Below are 20,844 nucleotides of genomic sequence, written 5' to 3' on the forward strand. Positions count from 1 at the left end.
CCAATTCTCATATGTTATTTTATTATATACCAATAAAAGTGTACGTTTTAGAATAGGTTGGTTCTGAGTGCACCATATAGGATGTTTTCTTTCTTCTTGAATATTTTATCCTGTGGAACCCTATGGACTTCGTAGAAATAGAGATAACAAAGGTAAGTTCTTACCATATCTCATATTTTTTAACTGCATAACATGTCGTTAACACATACCATTATTTAATATACCTGGGGGAAGTATTTCCGGCATTCTTCCCAAGAAGAGTTGGTACCTTTATTAACAGTGTATGGTATCTAACTCTTGTCCTGGTGTCATCCTCCCAGGTGGCTTTGAGCACTATTTGACAGTAACTATCTTATTACATTGTGAGCAAAAACTTGTATAAATAAATATACATATTTTATAAAAAAATAAGTCTATATTTAACCAATAATTTATATAGAGTGTTCTTCTCTTTATTTGTAGATAAACTTTTAGTTATGCTACTTTCCATGCAGTTTGTTTGCTCTCAGGACCTGATTCAGAGCCGCTCGCTAGGATGTGTTCGCTTTCTGCGCATGCGTACGCATCGCAGTGCGCATGCGCGAACCAGTGCTAGAGATTGAGAAGTGCTCGCTCGTTGCGCATAGACTGCCCAGCAGAGTGAATGACAGGAGAAGCCGTTTGTGGGTGGTGACAGGGGCTGTCCATTAAAAACGGGGGAGTGGAGGTGCGAACGCAGGCATGCCTGATCGTCTTAACGCCGTTTCAGAGGCGTGCATAATTAAGAGGCAGCGTCATTGTACATGTCACGTGTTTGTATTTCACACTGAAGTGATCGCCGTGCTTGAGGTAGAGTATAGTCAATCTCAAGCGCTGCGTTCGCTTTCGAAGGTACCATATGTACCGATGGTTGCATACACTTCCTGGAGATGACGTGTGTAAGTGGGCATCTTAAGACAGGCTGGTGGGCGTCTACATACACAGCGCGATCGCACGCCAAGACATAGTGGGCGTACTTATGCCTTGTCGTGCGATCGCCTGCCTTGCCGTCACTTAGCTGAATTTGCATACGCTGGATGCAAGTGTACGCATCTAGCGAGTGGCTCTGAATGAGCTCCTCAGTCCACAGTTTTTGCTTCCAATTGGTGTCTTCGGAGCTGGTGCAGAAATTAAGCTTGGTCACACTCTTAAACAGTTCTGCAGGTCCATGCAAATGATGGGTATGCCTGCAAGTTTGTACTGCCAAGCCGAGCTTTGGGCTCTTTAAGGTTCTTCTGTGCTGCATCTCAGGGAGTGCTCCCATCTGATCATGTTTGTGTCCCTACTGGTCTTCCCATTGTGTTGCCTCATTTTGAGCAGTCCGGGTAATCTGCCATCTTTACACACAGACATAGGTACAAAAACAGGCTCAATGATTTTTCTTATTTATAAAAACTGCTTTTTCTTTTCCCTTTTCTTGTCAATTGCAAGCGACCCCTCATCAGCCGTAATGTGACACTGTCATTAATGTAATTAATGTGTTTTTCAGGCCTGGCTAAACCTGGGAACTTCAGTGATGTAGGAAAAAACCTGACAGTAAATACCGGTGAGTATAGAGTATGCCTGCATTACCTTATACCAAACACAAGAACGTCTACATATATCTTCTACATGTCAGTGCACAAGTTGCTCTGTTTATTTTATATACTGTATGTAATAAACTTGTTTGTTAACTATATGCATTTGATTAAAACAGTTACATGTATATTTTATTACTACTGAAAGACGAAAAACTCAAGGGCGTCCACCTCCCTGCAATAGAATCGTGACAGGCAGCTTTCCTAAGGGTCTTCCAAGACCCTAACATCCAAGTAGAAAATTTTAATTAATAAATGTAGGATAATGCCACAGTGTCTATCCAGGACCCAAGAGACACACACTCAAGTAAATATATAAAGACAATTTATTATACCAAATATGCAATTTAAGTATCACAAGATAAAGCTGATATAATAGATGGGGCTGGACTAGAAGGTCCTTTTATTGCACGATTAAGGTGGGAGATGTGAAAAAGACAGCTCACCTGATGTCCGTTTCTCTTTTATGACATGCCGGCTCTCACTTCCACACTGATGCGAAAGTCAAAACCGCTGTGAACTGTGTATCTTCTGGCTTGTCAGGACGACTGACAGCATAACCTTGAACCTTTAGAATCGATGGTATACTGAGCTCGACGGAGGCACTCCGTAGGAGCAACTCAACTCTGGAGCACCGGTAATCATGGCAAGAGGTTAGCCAGGAACTGTGGTGTTGCGGGGTCTGGGATCACAGGATAACACTGTGCACAAGTCTCATCACGGAAGGTTGCAGGTCAGGAATGCAGGCTTAGCTTCAGGGACACTCTGACGCATTTCTTTCTCATTTGAGAATTTCTTCAGAAGGATGTCTATTAGCAGGAAGATGTCATACTTAAGGGGAACGCCTGCCAATCAAATTCATTCATTAATCCGGACAGCACCTGCAATCTATTTTGTCCCTGTTTAAGCTGCTTTTCCTGACACACACATATTATATGGAACTTAGTCTAGCAGTCTAAAGAATCATATTCATCATATTATTTAATTTATTTTAAATTGACCCAAAATGGAAAATATACAAATAAAAGTAAAAATTATATATATAATAAAAAATATTAATAAATATAGCATACTGCTCATGTTGGTACAATTATTTACAGTGCATCATATGTTTCAATGAGTTTGAAGTACAAGCTTCTGGTTAATAGGTGTTATACCCCCCTCAACTCATATATATTCTGTATACAATCTGACTCTAAATAAAAATTACTAATAATGAATAAAGAATCATTAAAAATAATTAAACTTATAACTATGCCACTAAATAAATAGAATATAGAATAATAATAATAATAATAATATAATAAATAATAATAAAGAAAATTATAATTGAAACATATTTTATAAAAAATAATAAATGAAAATAATAATAAATATAGATAAAAGTAAAAAATAAATAAAAATAAAAATAAATAAAAATTAGATTTGATAATGAAATTATTTATTAAACACACAAATTGTGTCACACAGTGGTGCTAAGGATTAAAAGTACTTTCCAAATTCTTTAACACAATGATGTCCTGTAGTCAATTCCTACTGGACTTCTGTCTCTCAGATGATATAGGAAGTATATGTCGCCGGGATCCCCCTTAGGTGTCAGTCATTTTGGGTCTTCCATGACATGTCCCGGAAACCTGTAGCAGAGTTCCAAAAAATGGGGTTTGCCAGCTTTCCACCACCACCTGCGGAGTCCTTGTATCCTTAAAATGTCTTAACGCGTTTCGAACCGTTAGGTTCTTCCTCAGAAGCTATGTGGATACTATCAGAAACTAACCCCCCTATATACCCCTTCTAATCACCTGAAATTGACAATTGGATGCATCAAAAACGGACCTTCCGGCTATCATCAGACCGGAAGTTCATTACAGCAGAAGTCCGTCACTGGAAGTTGCGTTATGCATTCCACAGACATCGAAGTGGAACGCAAACCGGAAATCTCTTACTGAGAATGCAATTGATCACTTGAAGAGCCGGGTGTTCAAACATTTCATTCCTGCTCAGCGCATCCTTCCGTAAAGCATCCAATAGTTATCCGCAAAAGCTCTATCATGCGTTCCATATGATGGAATGCAAACCGGAAGTCCATTTTCACAATATATAAAATCTAACAAAACGGAGATGGGTATCTGGTTAATACAATATTCTTTTACCTTCATAAAAGCCCTTTCAGTGGCTCATAAATCACGAATAAATAAACATAATAAAAAATGTATATTAAAAAGACACATCAATGCATTAAATATTAGAAGATATAATAAGAGAGAAATCCATAAATAAAAACAATAAAATAGCACGGGGAATATTCCATTAAAATACGTAAAATTATAAGAACCATTTAATTTCGAAGTCACTATTTAGCCCTTGGGGGACTAAAGTTTTTAACTTATAAATCCAACGCATCTCTGATTTAGCAAGTCTAATATCAGTATTTTTGTCTTTCCATGTTGGATTAGTCTGTTCTATCCCCCAAAAGGCTTTAATATTGCAAGGGTTAAAATTGTGTAATTGCATAAAATGTGCAGAAACTGTATGTGTTTCAAGGCCTTTTTTAATATTGTATAAATGTTCAGCTAGTCTTATCTTGAGCGACCTACTCGTTTTCCCTATATATAAAAGACCACAATTGCATTCCTATGCATACACAATATTTTTAGAATTACAAGTTATGAAGTCTTTTATCTTGTAAGTTTGGCCTTTAACCTTAAATTCCTTTCATTTACTTTGGCCTTTGACAGTCTGACAAATTTTACACAAGCCACATCGATGGAAACCCTGACTCCTTACGCTACTCCTTTTCTGATCATCCAAGGCAGTTCTCACAATTTTATCTTTAATTGTGTATGCATTGGAATGCAATTGTGGTCTTTTATATATAGGGAAAACGAGTAGGTCGCTCAAGATAAGACTAGCTGAACATTTATACTAAAAAAGGCCTTGAAACGCATACAGTTTCTGCACATTTTAAGCAATTACACAATTCTAACCCTTGCAATATTAAAGCCTTTTGGGGGATAGAACAGACTAATCTAACATGGAAAGACAAAAATACTGATATTAGACTTGCTAAATCAGAGATGCATTGGATTTATAAGTTAAAAACTTTAGTCCCCCAAGGGCTAAATAGTGACTTCGAAATTAAATGGTTCTTATAATTTTACGTATTTTAATGGAATATTCCCCGTGCTATTTTATTGTTTTTATTTATGGATTTCTCTCTTATTATGTCTTCTAATATTTAATGTATTGATGTGTCTTTTTAATATACATTTTTTATTATGTTTATTTATTCGTGATTTATGAGCCACTGAAAGGGCTTTTATGAAGGTAAAAGAATATTGTATTAACCAGATACCCATCTCCGTTTTGTTAGATTTTATATATTGTGAAAATGGACTTCCGGTTTGCGTTCCATCACATGGAACGCATGATAGAGCTTTTGCGGATAACTATTGGATGCTTTACGGAAGGATGTGCTGAGCAGGAATGAAATGTTTGAACACCCGGCTCTTCAAGTGATCAATTGCATTCTCAGTAAGAGATTTCCAGTTTGCGTTCCACTTCGATGTCTGTGGAATGCATAACGCAACTTCCAGTGACGGACTTCTGCTGTAATGAACTTCCGGTCTGGCGATAGCCGGAAGGTCCATTTTTGATGCATCCAATTGTCAATTTCAGGTGATTAGAAGGGGTATATAGGGGGGTTCGTTTCTGATAGTATCCACACAGCTTCTGAGGAAGAACCTAACGGTTCGAAACGCGTTAAGATATTTTAAGGATACAAGGACTCCGCAGGTGGTGGTGGAAAGCTGGCAAACCCCATTTTTTGGAACTCTGCTACAGGTTTCCGGGACATGTCGTGGAAGACCCAAAATGACTGACACCTAAGGGGGATCCCGGCGTAACCTTTATCCTGTGGACCATTAAAGAACTCACCATTTGGTGATACATACGGGTTTTTTTATATTTAAATGTGAGTGTGTTGTGTATTAATAAATGTGTGATAAATTTTTGACAATATTGCACTATTAGTCTCTTTATCCTCCTCTTTTTTGAGATACCAAGTATATGTAAGAAATTTCAGCTATACTTCCTATATCATCTGAGAGACAGAAGTCCAGTAGGAATTGACTACAGGACATCATTGTGTTAAAGAATTTGGAAAGTACTTTTAATCCTTAGCGCCACTGGGTGACACAATTTGTGTGTTTAAGGACTGTTATTAAGTTTGGTGAAGGCTTATTCTGTGTTACACGGGCAGCTTGTGATTTATATTGCGCACTTTTTGGATCATTTTTTGTTTTTTTTAAATTAAATTATTTATGTTAAATGTATTAAGTGCAATTATGCTTATATATAGATACACAAGAAAACCAAAACCACATGCATGTCAAGTAAAAGAAAAGGAAACCTTTAAAATATTGCTGATAGCAATATGAGCCCAGCGGGCACATCTATATATATTAAATTACTGGTTGAGTCTCCCATATCCAAAATGCTTGGGACCAGGGGTATTTTGGATAACGGAATATTCCGTATCTTGGAATATTTGCGTATCATAATGAAATATCTTGGGAATAGGACCCCACTATACACACAGAATGCATTTATGTGTTATATACACACAGCCTGAAGGTAATTTTATACAATATTTTCAATAATTTTGTGGCTCAAACAAAGTTTGTGTACATTCATGAAATTCAGTTATGTTTCATATACACCTTATACACACAGCCTGAAGGTAATTTTATACAATATTTGTAATAATTTGTGCCTTAGACAAAGTTTGTGTACATTGAACCATCAAAAATCAAAGGTTTCATTATCTCAGTCAAGCCAAACTTATTCCGTATTTCGGAATATTTGGATATGGGAGACTCAACCTGTATTTTTTTTAATCAAATATTTTTATTTTCACCTAAGCAAGGAAATCATTTACATATACATAATAGACATGCAAAGAAAAGAATATACGTATAACACAGAGTTCAAATTATATACTTGAAATCCATTATTGTTTAGATCTTTTCCCATTAATCTTAATCTCAATCTTACATGCTGTCACATATTAATTCTTGTGAATTTTTCTTTTTCTTTTCTTACTAAACATTTAGAAATATTTTATCGTTTATTTCTTATCATATATACAACATATATTTGCATTTAAATAATTCTCAATAGAAAATATGAAAACATATAACATAGTAAATCTCCATCTGGCGATCCGCCCATCGATCACACCAACATTCTCTATTTAAATGCACAATCCACCTTATCGGCAGTTAAATTAATGAGTCTCCTAACAATAGCTGTGACTCATACCATTGTGTTTTTCGCATACAGTTATAAATTTGCATTGTATTTGACAAGGTGGGGATATAACTCTGCCATGTCTCAAAAAAAGAAGAGACCTTTATTTCTCTATTGAACATGGTCTCCACCCAATCCATTCTGAAGATAAATCGCAATTTTTCTTTATACAATGTGAAGATTATGGGAGTGGAGTGGGTCCATTCCTGCAATATAGTTTTTTTAGCTGCAGCACTTATTGCTATTAATAGTTTTCTGCTACCTTGGGTAAGTCTCTGCCCCCTTGGGAAAATACCCAATACCGCCCATTCGGGTGTGAAGGGTACATAGTTTACTAAGTGTCGTTCAGCGTCTTGTTTGACTTTTCTCCAAAAGCCCTGGACTACTGGACATTGCCATATGCAATGATATAAGTCTGCCTCTACTGCATCACATCTAGGACATGTCTGAGTGTCTGACAGACCCATTCTGTATCTTCTGTGGGGAGATAGATAAGTTCTATGGTAAATGTTTAAAAATAACTCATTGTATGCACTAGCACTCAGCAGTGCACGTGATCTTGATAACCCTCTTACTAAGTCTTCTATTGTGAGGGTTGGGAATTGAGTCAACCACTGTCGCATACCTTGGCTAACCAATGTATGATCCAATTCTTCGCCAAGAAATTTGTAATATATAGATATGGCCTTCTTGTTGGGGTTCTGTCTACCTATTAATCTGTCTAATGGATTATTCCAGTCAGAGGGTGAGAATACCCACATTATTGATGTGATATAATGTTTTGCCTGGAAATATGCCAGGGGATATGCCCTTAAGGTCTCAAATTTTTCCATTGCCTCTAGGAACGTCAGGGGTCTTTTCTCATCAAATTCCAACAAATTACCTATGGTATGCACACCTCCGACCCTCCAAATTGTAAAGGGATATGTTGCCTTTCCTTCTTGAAAATCCAAATTACGCAATAATGGGAGATATATTGATTTGAATGCTTTAGTCGTTGTTTGTGACGTAAAATATGCCACAAACGTCTAGTTGTCATGAGCAAAGGATTATCTTGGATTTCTATTGGTACTTCTTGATCATGTATGTGTAAAAAATATTTTAAATCCATAGTGGGAAGGAATTGTGACTCTATTGATGTATTGGCATAAACCTCCCTATCGTGCAGCCAGTCTATCAATATCCCCAACAGTGATGAGTGATTGTAGTCAAGAATTTTTGGGAAGTTTATTCCCCTGTTTGCCTTAGGTTGACATAGCTTCCTTAAACTTATCCGGGCCCTACCATTCTGCCATATAAAAGACCTAAATAGTTTATTAATAAGTTGAATGTCTTTTGATGTGAGTAAAATAGGTAGTGCCTGTAGCACATATAGAAGGCGAGGGAATGTCATAATTTTTATTAAAGTCGCTCTCCCCAAGTATGAGAGAGTTAAGTGTTGCCAACTGCGAAGCTCGTCTGTGATATTTCGAATAGTACGAGTGACATTTTTTTCATATAAAAGAGCGGGATTTTTTGGTATTTGAATACCTAGATAATCCAAATGTGAAGAGGCCCAGGAAAATAAAAATGAGAAACTCCACGACGGGATGTGCAGGGTGGGGTGTAATAACATCGCAGTGGATTTGTTTTCTTTAATTTTAAGCCCCGAAATATCACCAAACTGTTCGATCCTGTGTATAATTTTCGTCAAGGTAAATTGAGGATCAGCAATATATAACAGAATATCGTCTGCGTAAATTGTGAGCTTGATATTATGTGTGCCTATCTTAATCCCACGAAATTCTGGCCACTGCTGAAGGATTCGGAGAAGAGGGTCTATTGCAAGATTGAATAGTAGGGGTGAAAGTGGGCAGCCTTGACGCGTACGTCGACCCAGTTTTATCGGCGAGCCACATATTCCATTTATTAGTAATGAGGTAGTGGGTGAATTATACAAAAACCGAATCAGTCTGATAAAATCAGGAGTAAATTGTCTTTGAGAAAAAAATTTCAAATAAGTGTGGCCAAAGGACCGTATCGAACGCCTTATGAGTGTCAAGGCTTAGAAGCATGTTTTGAGCGTTAGGTATTTTGCTAGATGCAATAGTAGCGGCTAAAGCAGCACAAATACCCTTCACTGAATGTTTGCCGGATACGAATCCTAGTTGGTGTTCTGTTAGCAATGACGGTAAAATATTTTGTAAACGTGTGGCCATTATTTTTGTTAGGATTTTTAAATCTACATTCAACAAAGAAATGGGACGATATGATCCTAATAAAAGAGGATCTTTCTCCGGTTTGGGTAAAAGAATAGTATGTGAGTTATTAAAGAATGGAAGGGAAGGGTAATTACGATGGATATGTCTGTAGAGGTCCAATAATAATGGGGAGATATCCTCCTGGAGAATTTTATAATATTCCCCGGAATAACCATCCGGTCCTGGAGCTTTTTTTGCTGGTAATGCTTTTATGGTATCTCTGAGTTCTTGTTCAGTAATGTCAGCGTCCAAAGCCTCTCTTTGATCATGTTGAAGCATGGGAAGGCGTGCCTCATCTAACAACAATTTCTGCTGTTCAATATCAATGGTTTGCGAGGAGTAAAGGGTGGAATAGTATTCATTAAATAGTGAAAGGATATTCTGTGAATCACTGACAAGGGATTAGTTGTGGGGTTAAGAATTGCTTTGATGTGATTCCTAGGTTTTCTTGATTTAGCCATATTAGCTAGAAAGCGGCCTGCTTTATTCCCCCACCTATAATATTTGTGTTTAGAGATCTCTATGTTTTGTTTAGCCTGGGTAAGGATAAAATCCTCTAAAAATTGTCTGGCTTGTTTATATTGGCTTAATTTATCTGGGGAGGGATCTGTGGTATATGCATTAAATGCTTGATGCATCGTTGTGGTCAGGGAGTGTCTATTCGCTGACATGTCTCTTTTACGTTTGGCCATATAGCTAATGATATGTCCTCGTAATACAACTTTTGATGTCTCCCACATTAGGCTAGGATTGTCCCAGTGCTCAATGTTGTCATCTACAAAATTAGACCACTTTGACTTTAAATATATTTTAAAATCCTCTGATGAAGTCATATTTACTGGAAAACGCCAAATGTTATCTCGATATATATAACAGGGAAAGGTTAGATTTATTGATATTAAGGCGTGGTCTGAAATTACTATATTGTCCAGATTTGCTTTTTCTAGTCTAGCCATCAAAACGTCCGACAATTGGATATAATCGATTCGAGACAAGGAGCCATGTGCTGCTGATAAATGAGTATATGAATGATCTGTAGGGTTTAGCAGCCGCCAAGGATCTATCAAATTTAGTGTATTTAGTAGAGATGGGAGTATTTTCCATGTAGCTGTATCTTGTCTAGGGGGTGGGGGGGCCTTGTCCATGTGTGGATCTAGTATTATATTATAGTCTCCACCCATAATCAATGGATAGTTATCTCTTTGTTGTAATAATTTGGTTAAGTGGTTAAAAAAAGACTGGGAGCCTGAGTTTGGTGTATATATATTTATCAAAGTAAACTTAGAGTGTCTAATTTCAATATCTAGTATTATAAACCCCGTGTTTATCTATGATTTGATTCAAGATATTATATGGTAAATCATGTTTGAACCAAATTGCGACACCTCTGGATTTATTATGGTGGATTTATTATGGTGACAGGCCGTGATACATGTGCCTATCCACAGAGCTCGAAGGGCAGCCTCATCCCCCAACTGCCAATGTGTTTCCTGTAGAAATATTATGTCAGGATGTTGTTTATTAAGGTGTGTTATGACCCTCTTACGTTTTATAGGTGAATTTAGTCCCCCAGCGTTCCACAAGACAAGTTTTAATCCCACTGGGCTACGGGTTGACACCTCATCTGTTCGAGATCTAGTGTTCGCATTTCCAGTCGACATTTACACTTTGGAGTATTCTAGTTTCCCAAGAAATATCTGCTGTGTGGGGGAGGTCCAGTATTACTTTGGTGCATGTAGGCCTCTGGGCAATCGCCGGACGGATTTCAACATAAAACATCACATATTTCACATAGCAATGAAAAAATACAAATACAACAAAACCACATATGATTCCTCGCTTCACATTTCTCCACTTTTCATTTTTCCAACCAACAAAAAAAAAGGACAGGTGCAGCCTGGGATTGACTGCACTTATCCAGACTATCCACCAAACCAATAGTAACATAGATTTTAGTTTCACCCTAAGAGGGTAGGGGTATCTGATCTTATAAAGCGATGTATAACCCTTCACAATATTAATTTTCTGAGCACAACCCAAAGAGAATTATATAAATAATAATAATAATAATAATAAAAAAAAGCACTTAAACTATAATATCTTAATTGAGATATTTTATTATATTTATCATTAATCTGTGATGTAACTCTATGAGATGAGTTTGTATAGGTGTATATTTTTCTTGTTAATAAAGGTAAAAAAATATATATATATATATATTTTTTCTTTTTTTCCTTTTCCTCCCATAATGATATTAATTATGCGTCTTTTACAGTGTTATCCACTATTATCCTTTTAGTGACTCAACCTGTATTTATTATAAGGAGGAGTTTCTATTATTGGTTTTTAGTTAAAAAAATATTTTTATAGCTAGCGAAGACAATCCCCTCACTATTAGGTATCTGAGGGACATTAGTTCAAATCTAAGTTTATCTCTCTATAAACCTCAACATAAGGCTGGTGGATGAGACCACTCAGCAATGAACGACCAAATCCCAGATGTTCCAGAAAAAAGATGGAATAGAGAGTTGGAACACCGCTCTGCTAAAGAAACTCAAGGTCCACCGTATCATTGAGCCCATCCGGACAGAGGGTGCTTAGTTGGTGGATCCAGTAAGCCTTTCTCATGCAGAGTCTGGTGTATCTATCCTCCTGCCTCAATGTTTTAGGTATATGCTCTAATCCCCATAGTTTCAGGGCCGTGATGTCTCTACAGTGTTGTTCTAAATGGTGTTTAGGAACACTGTGGGTTGTTAATTTATTAAGTATGTTTCTGTGATGTTCTAAAAATCGATTTTTCAAGGGGCGAGTGTTACGGCCAACATACTGTAACCCACACTTACATTGTAGTAAATATATTACATTTGAGGTCTCACAATTTATAAAAGTGATCAATTGGTAAACAGTGTTGGTTGCTGTAGATCTAATCGCTATGCTCTTATTTTGTATAAACCCACATGTTATGCACCTCGTGTGTCCACAACAGAAACTTCCCAATATTTTTGCTCTTAACCATGAGGTTTCATGTTTGGCTTCTGACCTAAATATACTAGGTGCTTGCAGACTCTGTAGATTTTAGCTTTTTTGAAAATTATTGTGGGTTGTTTATTTAGACTTTCCTTTAGTAATGGATCCAATAGTAGTAATGAGTAATTATTTTTAATAATTCTTTTAATTTGGTTCGCAGATTGATTATGTTTAGATACAAATATTACAGATGAATCTATTAGTTTTTTCTTTCTGTAAATGGTCTTATTACTGTATATATCTCCTTTATCTGTACTCACACTTCTATTCTCTCCAACAGAGCCAGTGGGCATACTTACCAATGTGTCCCTATCTATATTGGCTACCTTAATTTTTGCCTGAGATAATAAAGCTTGAGGATAGCCTTTCTCTCCTAAAGCTGTACATAATTTGAGAGCCTGTTCTTCATATTTCTGTACTGAGAAACAGTTAGGTTTTAACCTTCGCAAATGTCCCTGAGGTATATTCGAAAGCCAGCTTTTCTGGTGGTTACTAGAGAAGTCAATGAAGGTATTGGTATCCACCTCCTTATTGTATGTATAGGAGGTGATGCCACCCTCAATGACTTCCAATGTGATATCTAGAAAATTGATCTTCGACTTGCGAAAGTGCTAGTGAATACCGAATTAAAGGAATTATTATTAAGGTGTAAAACAAAATCTAAAATCGAGTGATCTTCCCCATTCCAAATAAAGAATACATCATCGATATATCGGCCATAGGACCAGGTGCGCCCCGAGGTCCACCCCCCAAATGAGCTCCTCCTCCACTCTCCCCATATAGAGGTTGGCGAATCTCAGGGCGAACCTGGTCCCCATGGCCGTCCCAGTGGGTTGTAAGTAGTGCAAGTGATCAAAAATTGTGTTTCAAAATAAATAATATAGAACCTGTGAGAAAATGTCTATGCCTCTCTGAGATCTCCATCTGTAAAGATAGAAAATGATCTACGGCCTCCAAACCCTTGTCATGTGGGATGTTGCTGTAAAAAGCCGACACGTCACACATTAGAAACTGATAACTATCCTTCCAAATGATGCCTTTAATTTTATTTAGAAAGTGGGTGGTGTCTTTCAGATGGGATCTCAGAGAGGCTGTACATGATTGTAAATAATAATCAACAAACGTAGATAAACTAGTTGTTAGTAACCATATACCTGAAATTATAGGTTGCCCCGGTGGATTAGTAAGTGATTTGTGAAATTTGGGCAAATAATAAAAAACTGCTGTAACGGGGTGAAGTGTGAATGAAAAATCTAAGTATCTCTTGGATATCACATTGTCTCCCATAGCCTCATCCAAAAACTCTGAAATGAAAGGGAAGGGTCCTGAGTCAATGGTGTGTAGAAGTCTGTATCACCAAGTTGTTGAAGAGCTTCGGCCACATAGTCAGAAGTGTTTTGTATTACCACCCCTCCCTCCTTGTCTGCAGGTTTAATTGTTATCGACTTATCTTTTGAAAGGTTTTTTTAATGCCATTCTTTCTTGGGGGGTCAGGTTATGGTTAGTTGGTCTAGTGGCTTTATTGCATAACTGTTTAAACTGCATTAGGCTGTTTTGCAAAAAGTGTCTATACAACTATTTTTATATTTTAAGGGGAAAAATTTAAATTTTTTAGTAAATAATTTAATTTTGGTCTTATGTGTGTCAGGAAAAGCAGCTTAAACAGGGACAAAATAGATTGCAGGTGCTGTTCTGATTAATGAATGAATTTGATTGGCAGGCGTTCCCCTTAAGTATGACATCTTCCTGCTAATAGACATCTTTCTGAAGAAATTCTCTAATGAGAAAGAAATGCATTAGGGTGTCCCTGAAGCTAAGCCTGCATTCTTGAACTGCAACCTTCCGTGATGAGACTTGTGCAGAGTGTTATCTCTTGATCCCAGACCTGCACCACCACAGTTCCTGGCTAAACTCTTGCCATGATTACCGGTGCTCCGTAGTTGAGTTGCTCCTACGGAGCATCTCCGTAGAGCTCAATATACCATCAAGTCCAGAGTCCAGCGTGTGCTGTCAGTCGTCCTGACTAGCCAGCAGATATACAGCTTACAGCGATTTTGGCTTTCGCATCAGTGTGGAATTGGGACCCGGCATATCATAAATGAGGAACGGACACCAGGTGAGCGGTCTTTTTGTTCACATCTCCCAGCCTGAGCTACCCTAAGCGGGCAATAAAAGGACCTTCTAGTCCGGCCCCATCATATCTAATATAGCACAGAACGGGATATGTTACATTGGCCAAATACTTTGGATCCGTAAATGCTCGGAAATTATAAATGGATCAGCAGACGAACTTTACCTCTAAAATAAACACAGGTCCTCGGATTCTCACGAAAAGGACTGATTACAAAGTGGTCTAAAAACGAATATTATATTTATTCACAGAAAGGACCACATTTTTCATATGCATATGCTACATTTTTTAATTTTTTAAACAGATGGATACATAAGACACAGCATAATTATAAGAGATTTGAGCACACAGCTGGTGCTCTTTACTGAGAATCTCACTTAATTTATGTGTGTCTGAATATTTTCCCATGTTTTTAGATTAGATGGTACTAAGTTGCCTTTGCACCATTTACTGCTACAAATCTATTATGTCAGCTTTATCTTGTGATACTTAAATTGCACATTTGGTATAATAAATTGTCTTTATATATTTACTTGAGTGTGTGTGTCTCTTGGGTCCGGGATAGACACTGTGGCGCTATCCTACATTTATTCATTTAATACTACTGAAGACTGTATGTATATTACTGTATGCCTGACTATTATTTTTTATCGTTAGTGCCGAAGGCAGTCCCAACATTTCAGCCACCATCTATAGGTAAGGAGTTTGTGTTATTAGGGGTGTGGGGAGAGAATGGGAATTATGTGCATGCCTGTAAAGCTTCATTTATATGTAGAAAAGTGTAGTTTTTAATTTAAAAAGTCGCCCTATTATCGTGGAACAGTATTTTTTTTTTTTTGCAAATAAGTCGGATATAATGGAAAAACAAATGCCTTGTATGGTTCCAATTTCTTCTTATCATGTCGCTTACTGCATTTTTCCTCCAGAAACAAAAAATTTGCTATGTTGAAAACAATACAATTTTTATGCCTATTTATGGATATATATATTTATCCAGAAACAAAAAATGTCCTCAGTGTTTATAACACAAATATTGTCAGTTACATCTGAGTTTGTGTCATACCTACAAAGTTACCCTTTTTCACATACTCAATTTGACGATTTTAACGCTTTGTGTGAAAGTTGGAGAAGCACCCTGAACACAAGGGGTCTATTCATGTAGAACATGAACTGGCTTCCGAAAAGTATTACTATATATATTATCACATCAATGCGATATATATACAGTCAGGTGCATGAATATTGGGACATTGACAGAATTTTCATATTTTGGCCTCTATTCACCACCACAATGGCTTTGAAATTAAACAAACAAGATGTGCTTTAACTGCAGACTTTCAGAATTAATTTGAGGGTAATTACATCCAAATCAGGTGAACGGTGTAGGAATTACAACGGTTTCTATAAGTGCCTCCCACTTTTTAAGGGTCCAAAAGTAATGGGACTATCAACTCAAAAGCTATTTCATGGACAGGTGTTTGCTATTCCCTCATTATTTCATTATCAATTAAGCAGGTAAAAGGTCTGGAGTTGATTCTAGGTGTGACATTTGCATTTGCAATCAGTTGCTGTCGACTCTCAATATGAGATCCAAAGAGCTGTCACTATCAGTGAAGCTAGCCATCATTAGGCTGAAAAATCAAAACAAACCCATCAGAGAGATAGCAAAAACATTAGGTGTGGCCAAATCAACTGTTTGGAACATTCTTAAAAAGAAGGAACGCATCGGAGAGCTCAGCAACACCAAAAGACCCAGAAGACCACGGAAAACAACTGTGGTGGATGTCAGAAGAATTATTTCCCTGGTGAAGATAAACCCCTTCACAGCAGTTGGCCAAATCAAGAACACTCTCCAGGAGGTAGGTGTATATGTGTCAAAGTCAACAATCAAGACAAGACTTCACAAGAGTGAATATAGAGGGTTCACCATAAGATGTAAACCATTGGTGAGCCTCAAAAACAGGAAGACCAGATTAGAGTTTGCCAAACCACATCTAAAAAAGCCATTACAGTTCCTGAACAACATCCTATGGACAGATGAGATAAAGATCAACTTGTACCAGAGTGATGGGAAGAGAAGAGTATGGAGAAGGAAAGGAACTGCACATGATCCACAACATACCACCTCATCAGTGAAGCATGGTGGTGGTAGTGTCATGGCGTGGGCATGTATGGCTGCCAATGGAACTGGTTCCCTTGTATTTATTAATGATGTGACTGCTGACAAAAGCAGCAGAATGAATTCTGAAGTGTTTCGGGCAATATTATATGCTCATATTCAGTCAAATGCTTCAGAACTCATTGGACGGCGCTTCACAGTGCAGATTCACAATGACCCGAAGCATACTGCAAAAGCAACCAAAGAATTTTTAGGGCTAAAAAGTGGAATGTTATGCAATGGCCAAGTCAATCCCCTGACCTGAATCCGATTGAGCATGCATTTCACTTGATGAAGACAAAACTGAAGGGAAAATGCCCCAAGAACAAGCAGGAACTGAAGACATTTGCAGTAGAGGCCTGGCCGAGCATCACCAGGGATGAAACCCAGCATCTGGTGATGTCTATGCGTTCCAGACTTCAGGCTGTAATTGCCTGCAAAGGATTTGCAACAAAGTATTAAAAGTGAAAGTTAGATTTATGATTGTTTAGTTTGTCCCATTACTTTTGGACCATTAAAAAGTGGGAGGCACATATAGAAACCGTTGTAATTCCTACACCGTTCATCTGATTTATATGTAATTACCCTCAAATTAAATCTGAAAGTCTGCAGTTAAAGCACATCTTGTTTGTTTCATTTCAAAGCCATTGTGGTGGTGAATAGAGGCCAAAATATGAAAATTCTGTCAATGTCCCAGTATTTATGCACCTGATAGTATATAGTGATGTTTTGTTGTCATTCATGTACACTTTCCTGTCCGGCGACATCCTCCTGTTAAGGCCACTCCTTGATCCCGGGAAGCAGTGCGAAGACACTGACAGACATATTATCGGAGCCTGATATGTCTTCTTCCCTCTGTGCATGCGCTGGTGCCTGGGAGCAGCAGATCACGTCAGACCTGTTGTAAAGGCCGGTAGTCTAAAGGGGGTGGAGCCAGTGCCAGGCAGAGAGCTGGGAAGTATTCAGCGCCCCAGCTCTTTTCATTTCGCTGTACAGATTACAAAATCCTGAGATGACAGATCTGTACATAGCATAGGAATTGTATAGGAAGTGTATGGGTTCTGTACCCTCAGCATTTACTTTGTGTTGTCCGAAAAATGTGGGCAAGCCTCCTTCAAAAGCATTGTCTTTGGTTTTCCACAATGTACTGTGTTTTTGTTTCCCTTTTGCTATCACAACTACTTTATCATCATTTTGTTTCACTGCAGCTACTACAGCTCCCTGCTCCTTGTCCCTCTGGGTCTGGCTCCCATTCACCATCACCACTCTGTCAGTGTCACTGCAGCTACTATAGCTCCCTGTTCCTTCTCCCTCTGGGTCTGGCCAGCATTCACCATCATCACTGTCAGTGTCACTGCAGCTACTATAGCTCCCTGTTCCTTCTCCCTCTGGGTCTGGCCACCATTCACCATCACCAGTGTCAGTATCACTGGAATTTGATGGAATCTCTTCTGCTACTCTGTGCCTAACCCTGTTGCTAGATGCTCTTGATGCCTGGAGAAAATAAAAACAATATTAATAAAGCATTTACCACTGCTACGAATTATACATATTTTAAATAATTTACAATTTAAAAAAGTTAAGATAACATATAATGATACATATAAGGCTATCAGCTGTCAAAACTGGCCTATACGGCTATTATATGAGGAAAATACTTAGGTTAGACCTATATGCCAGGAAAAGCCTTGCACAGAGTATGGATCTTTGTATTGCACGACGTCCACTGAAGTGGACATATGATTTAACATCAACTGCAAAAAAAATAAATTGAGTATTTGATCAAAACATCTAGCATATTATGCCTCAAATGTTACTTTCCTTGAATTAATTTTTTTCACCTGCTGTACTATCAGAAATCCCTGAGCTGCTCAGTGTTGGTGAATTTTTCGAAGCCATTTTATTTTGACCTTACTGTTTTTTGTAGGAATTAAAATCTGCCACTAGGTGGCATACCTTCTAAGATTCGTAGAGGTCCAAATCAAAGGACACCGTGCACTAGTGATATCAAAAGGGAGAGGGGATAAACAGTTGTTCACTGTAGAGGCCTCTATGCATGAAAGGGTTAAGATTTAGATACTAAGCAATATGTAATTTAATACTATTTACATTTTATATTATAATTGTACCCAATTTATAGTAGCACTTTGCACTGTTTTTGTTGCAGCAGCGGCGGCCCGGCTCCCTCTTATTAGGTCCATTGTCGCTGGCTCTCCCTGGGCAGCCGCACTTCACTAGCGATAAGGTGCCAATCTTCTGCCTCTCATCACCCGTCTCAGTAGGTTCTTCCTCATTGCGGGCATCTCCTCTCCTTCTCCTCAGCTGCTGCAGACAGCTCTGCTACAGGCGGCTCTGGCTCCTTTAAGGACACACGCGCTGCTCTGTTTAAAATTTACTGAGGGCTAAAAAGTGGCAACACGTTGTTGCCAGGTTTGAATCCCGCATATGTAAGGAAGTCTCTGGGCACTATTCAGTGGCAAAGTATTAAGGTGCGTACACACTACACGATATGCTCCCTGAGCGATATCGTGTAGTGTGTCCCCGGCAGGCTGTGCTCAATGTCGTTCATGACATTGAGCACAGCCGCTGAACGATATCATTAACGATATCGTTCAGCGCCGGGCTCTCTCCCCCATTCCCCAACATGCAGCAACCTGACGAGGTCGTCAGATTGTGCTGCATGTTCAGGCGATGGACAATGTCGGAAACAACCAGCGGGAGTGCGCATCGCTCGTCGTTTCCGACATAAAAGTGCACGATTTGTGCACGATTACTGAGCAATTGCACGATTACGATGTCGTAATCGTGCAGTCCCTCAGTAATATCGCCCAGTGTGTACCCACCATTAGGCTCACATCCTGATCTCCAATATATGTTCTGCTTTTACTCACTGCATACTTACCTGTGTTCAGGTCCGTCTGACGTTTCTCCTTGCCTGCTCCTTTGGTACAGCTCACAGAGACTTCCAGGCTCCGACTTCTGCTTACCTCTGACCTGATTCTGCTGACCGGTTTCCGATGACCACTCTTCCATATGCCTCACGTGCCCCTTTTGCCTTTGGTTCCTCCAGAATCCACCAGCCCCGTACATTAGGAACCCTGGGCCTGATTTAGACCCGCTCGCGAGCGCTGAACGCTCGCAAGTGGGTCAATGGTGCCCAAGTGCGCATGTGCACGACGGAGGTGGCTCCGTCGTGCACATGCGCGAGACCCGAATAAAGACGGTCAAGCCGTCGTTATGGGTCTCGCACCAAAGGGGGCGTGCTGTCAATGGTGATTGACAGCACGCCCCCTTTGGTGGGCGTGCCGGAGGCGTGGCTGCCCAGACGGAGGCGTTCTACCGTCTGGGGCCGACCCACTGACATCACTAGTGATGTCAGTGGGAGTGTTTTTGGCTCTGATAGAGCCAAAAGCACTCCTGGGCTTGCGGCAGCGAGATCCTACCGCAGGGTCTCGTCGCAAGCCCAATGGTCTTGACCATCGCGACCATCATTTTGGCCGCTCGCTATAGCTGTGGGTGGTCACCCACAGCTATGCGAGCGGCCAGGAGGCCGCTCCAAATTGAAGGAGGGACGGCCCTGATTCAGAGCGAGCGCTCTGTCAGAGCGTCCGGCTCTGAATCAGGCCCCCAGTCAGAGAGCGGCAACCTATGTATCAGGCACAGTGAATCACAAATCTCCTTGTGGAGGTCCCTTGTGAAGACCACCGATACGTTAGACTCTGCTTTGGGTCTACGCCAATCTTACAAGTGCAGCCAACATCCATATTATCCCAGCTAGAATTGTGACAGTTTTATTACATTTGCAAAACACTTGGAACTATACCATAGCTATGTTTTTGCTGGTACAAGTGATGCTATGTTAGAGATTCACACTAGAGATTAGTGAATCTGAGGTGAAACTTAGCACAAATCGAGTTTTGCTGTAGAACAGACCATATCCCAGAGATGTTTCTGGCAAAAGAGTTTAGACAATTTGCTTTTTGAGAAATGTAAAGTCTATGAATAAAGCAGGGATGCTAACTGTCAATACATTATGTTGTGTGTTGGGGTGTTACCAGGGGCAGATAGCTCCAAAGCTATGTGAAAGGGGGGCCTCCCATATTAAAATAAATATAAAAAATCTATACTGTGTACTGCATAAAACTACACCTTACCTATATGGTGGTTTTTCTGTGGGGAACCTCTTAAAAAATTGTTCCTCCCTGGACAGACAGTGTCTTCAGTCGGTAGTCGTTATTCAGAATTATTAATAAAGCCAATATCATCATCATGCAACAAAGGTTCAACCAGATAATACATAGTAACAAAAGTTTTGGGGCAGGGCATAATGTGAGTTTCCCTGATCAAACAATTTTATATTTGTAAAATATATTTGCTAATTTTGGT

The 20,844-nt window shown here is 39.0% G+C and overlaps 1 protein-coding gene across 2 annotated transcripts in view; it reads left to right on the plus strand.

Moving 5' to 3' along the window:
- Positions 1–20,844, plus strand: part of LOC148515100 (CD209 antigen-like protein C) — a 122,601-nt gene that overhangs the window by 13,701 nt on the left and 88,056 nt on the right. For both annotated transcript variants that reach the window (XM_088480445.1, XM_088480446.1), the window contains exons 2-3: positions 1,508–1,564; positions 14,958–14,996. In XM_088480445.1, the coding sequence (XP_088336571.1) occupies positions 1,508–1,564; positions 14,958–14,996 (96 nt within the window). The remainder of the gene's footprint in view (positions 1–1,507; positions 1,565–14,957; positions 14,997–20,844) is intronic.

Source organism: Taudactylus pleione, unplaced genomic scaffold (genome assembly GCF_031769625.1).
Source record: "Taudactylus pleione unplaced genomic scaffold, aTauple2 ptg000253l, whole genome shotgun sequence".
Lineage (NCBI taxonomy): Eukaryota > Metazoa > Chordata > Amphibia > Anura > Myobatrachidae > Taudactylus > Taudactylus pleione.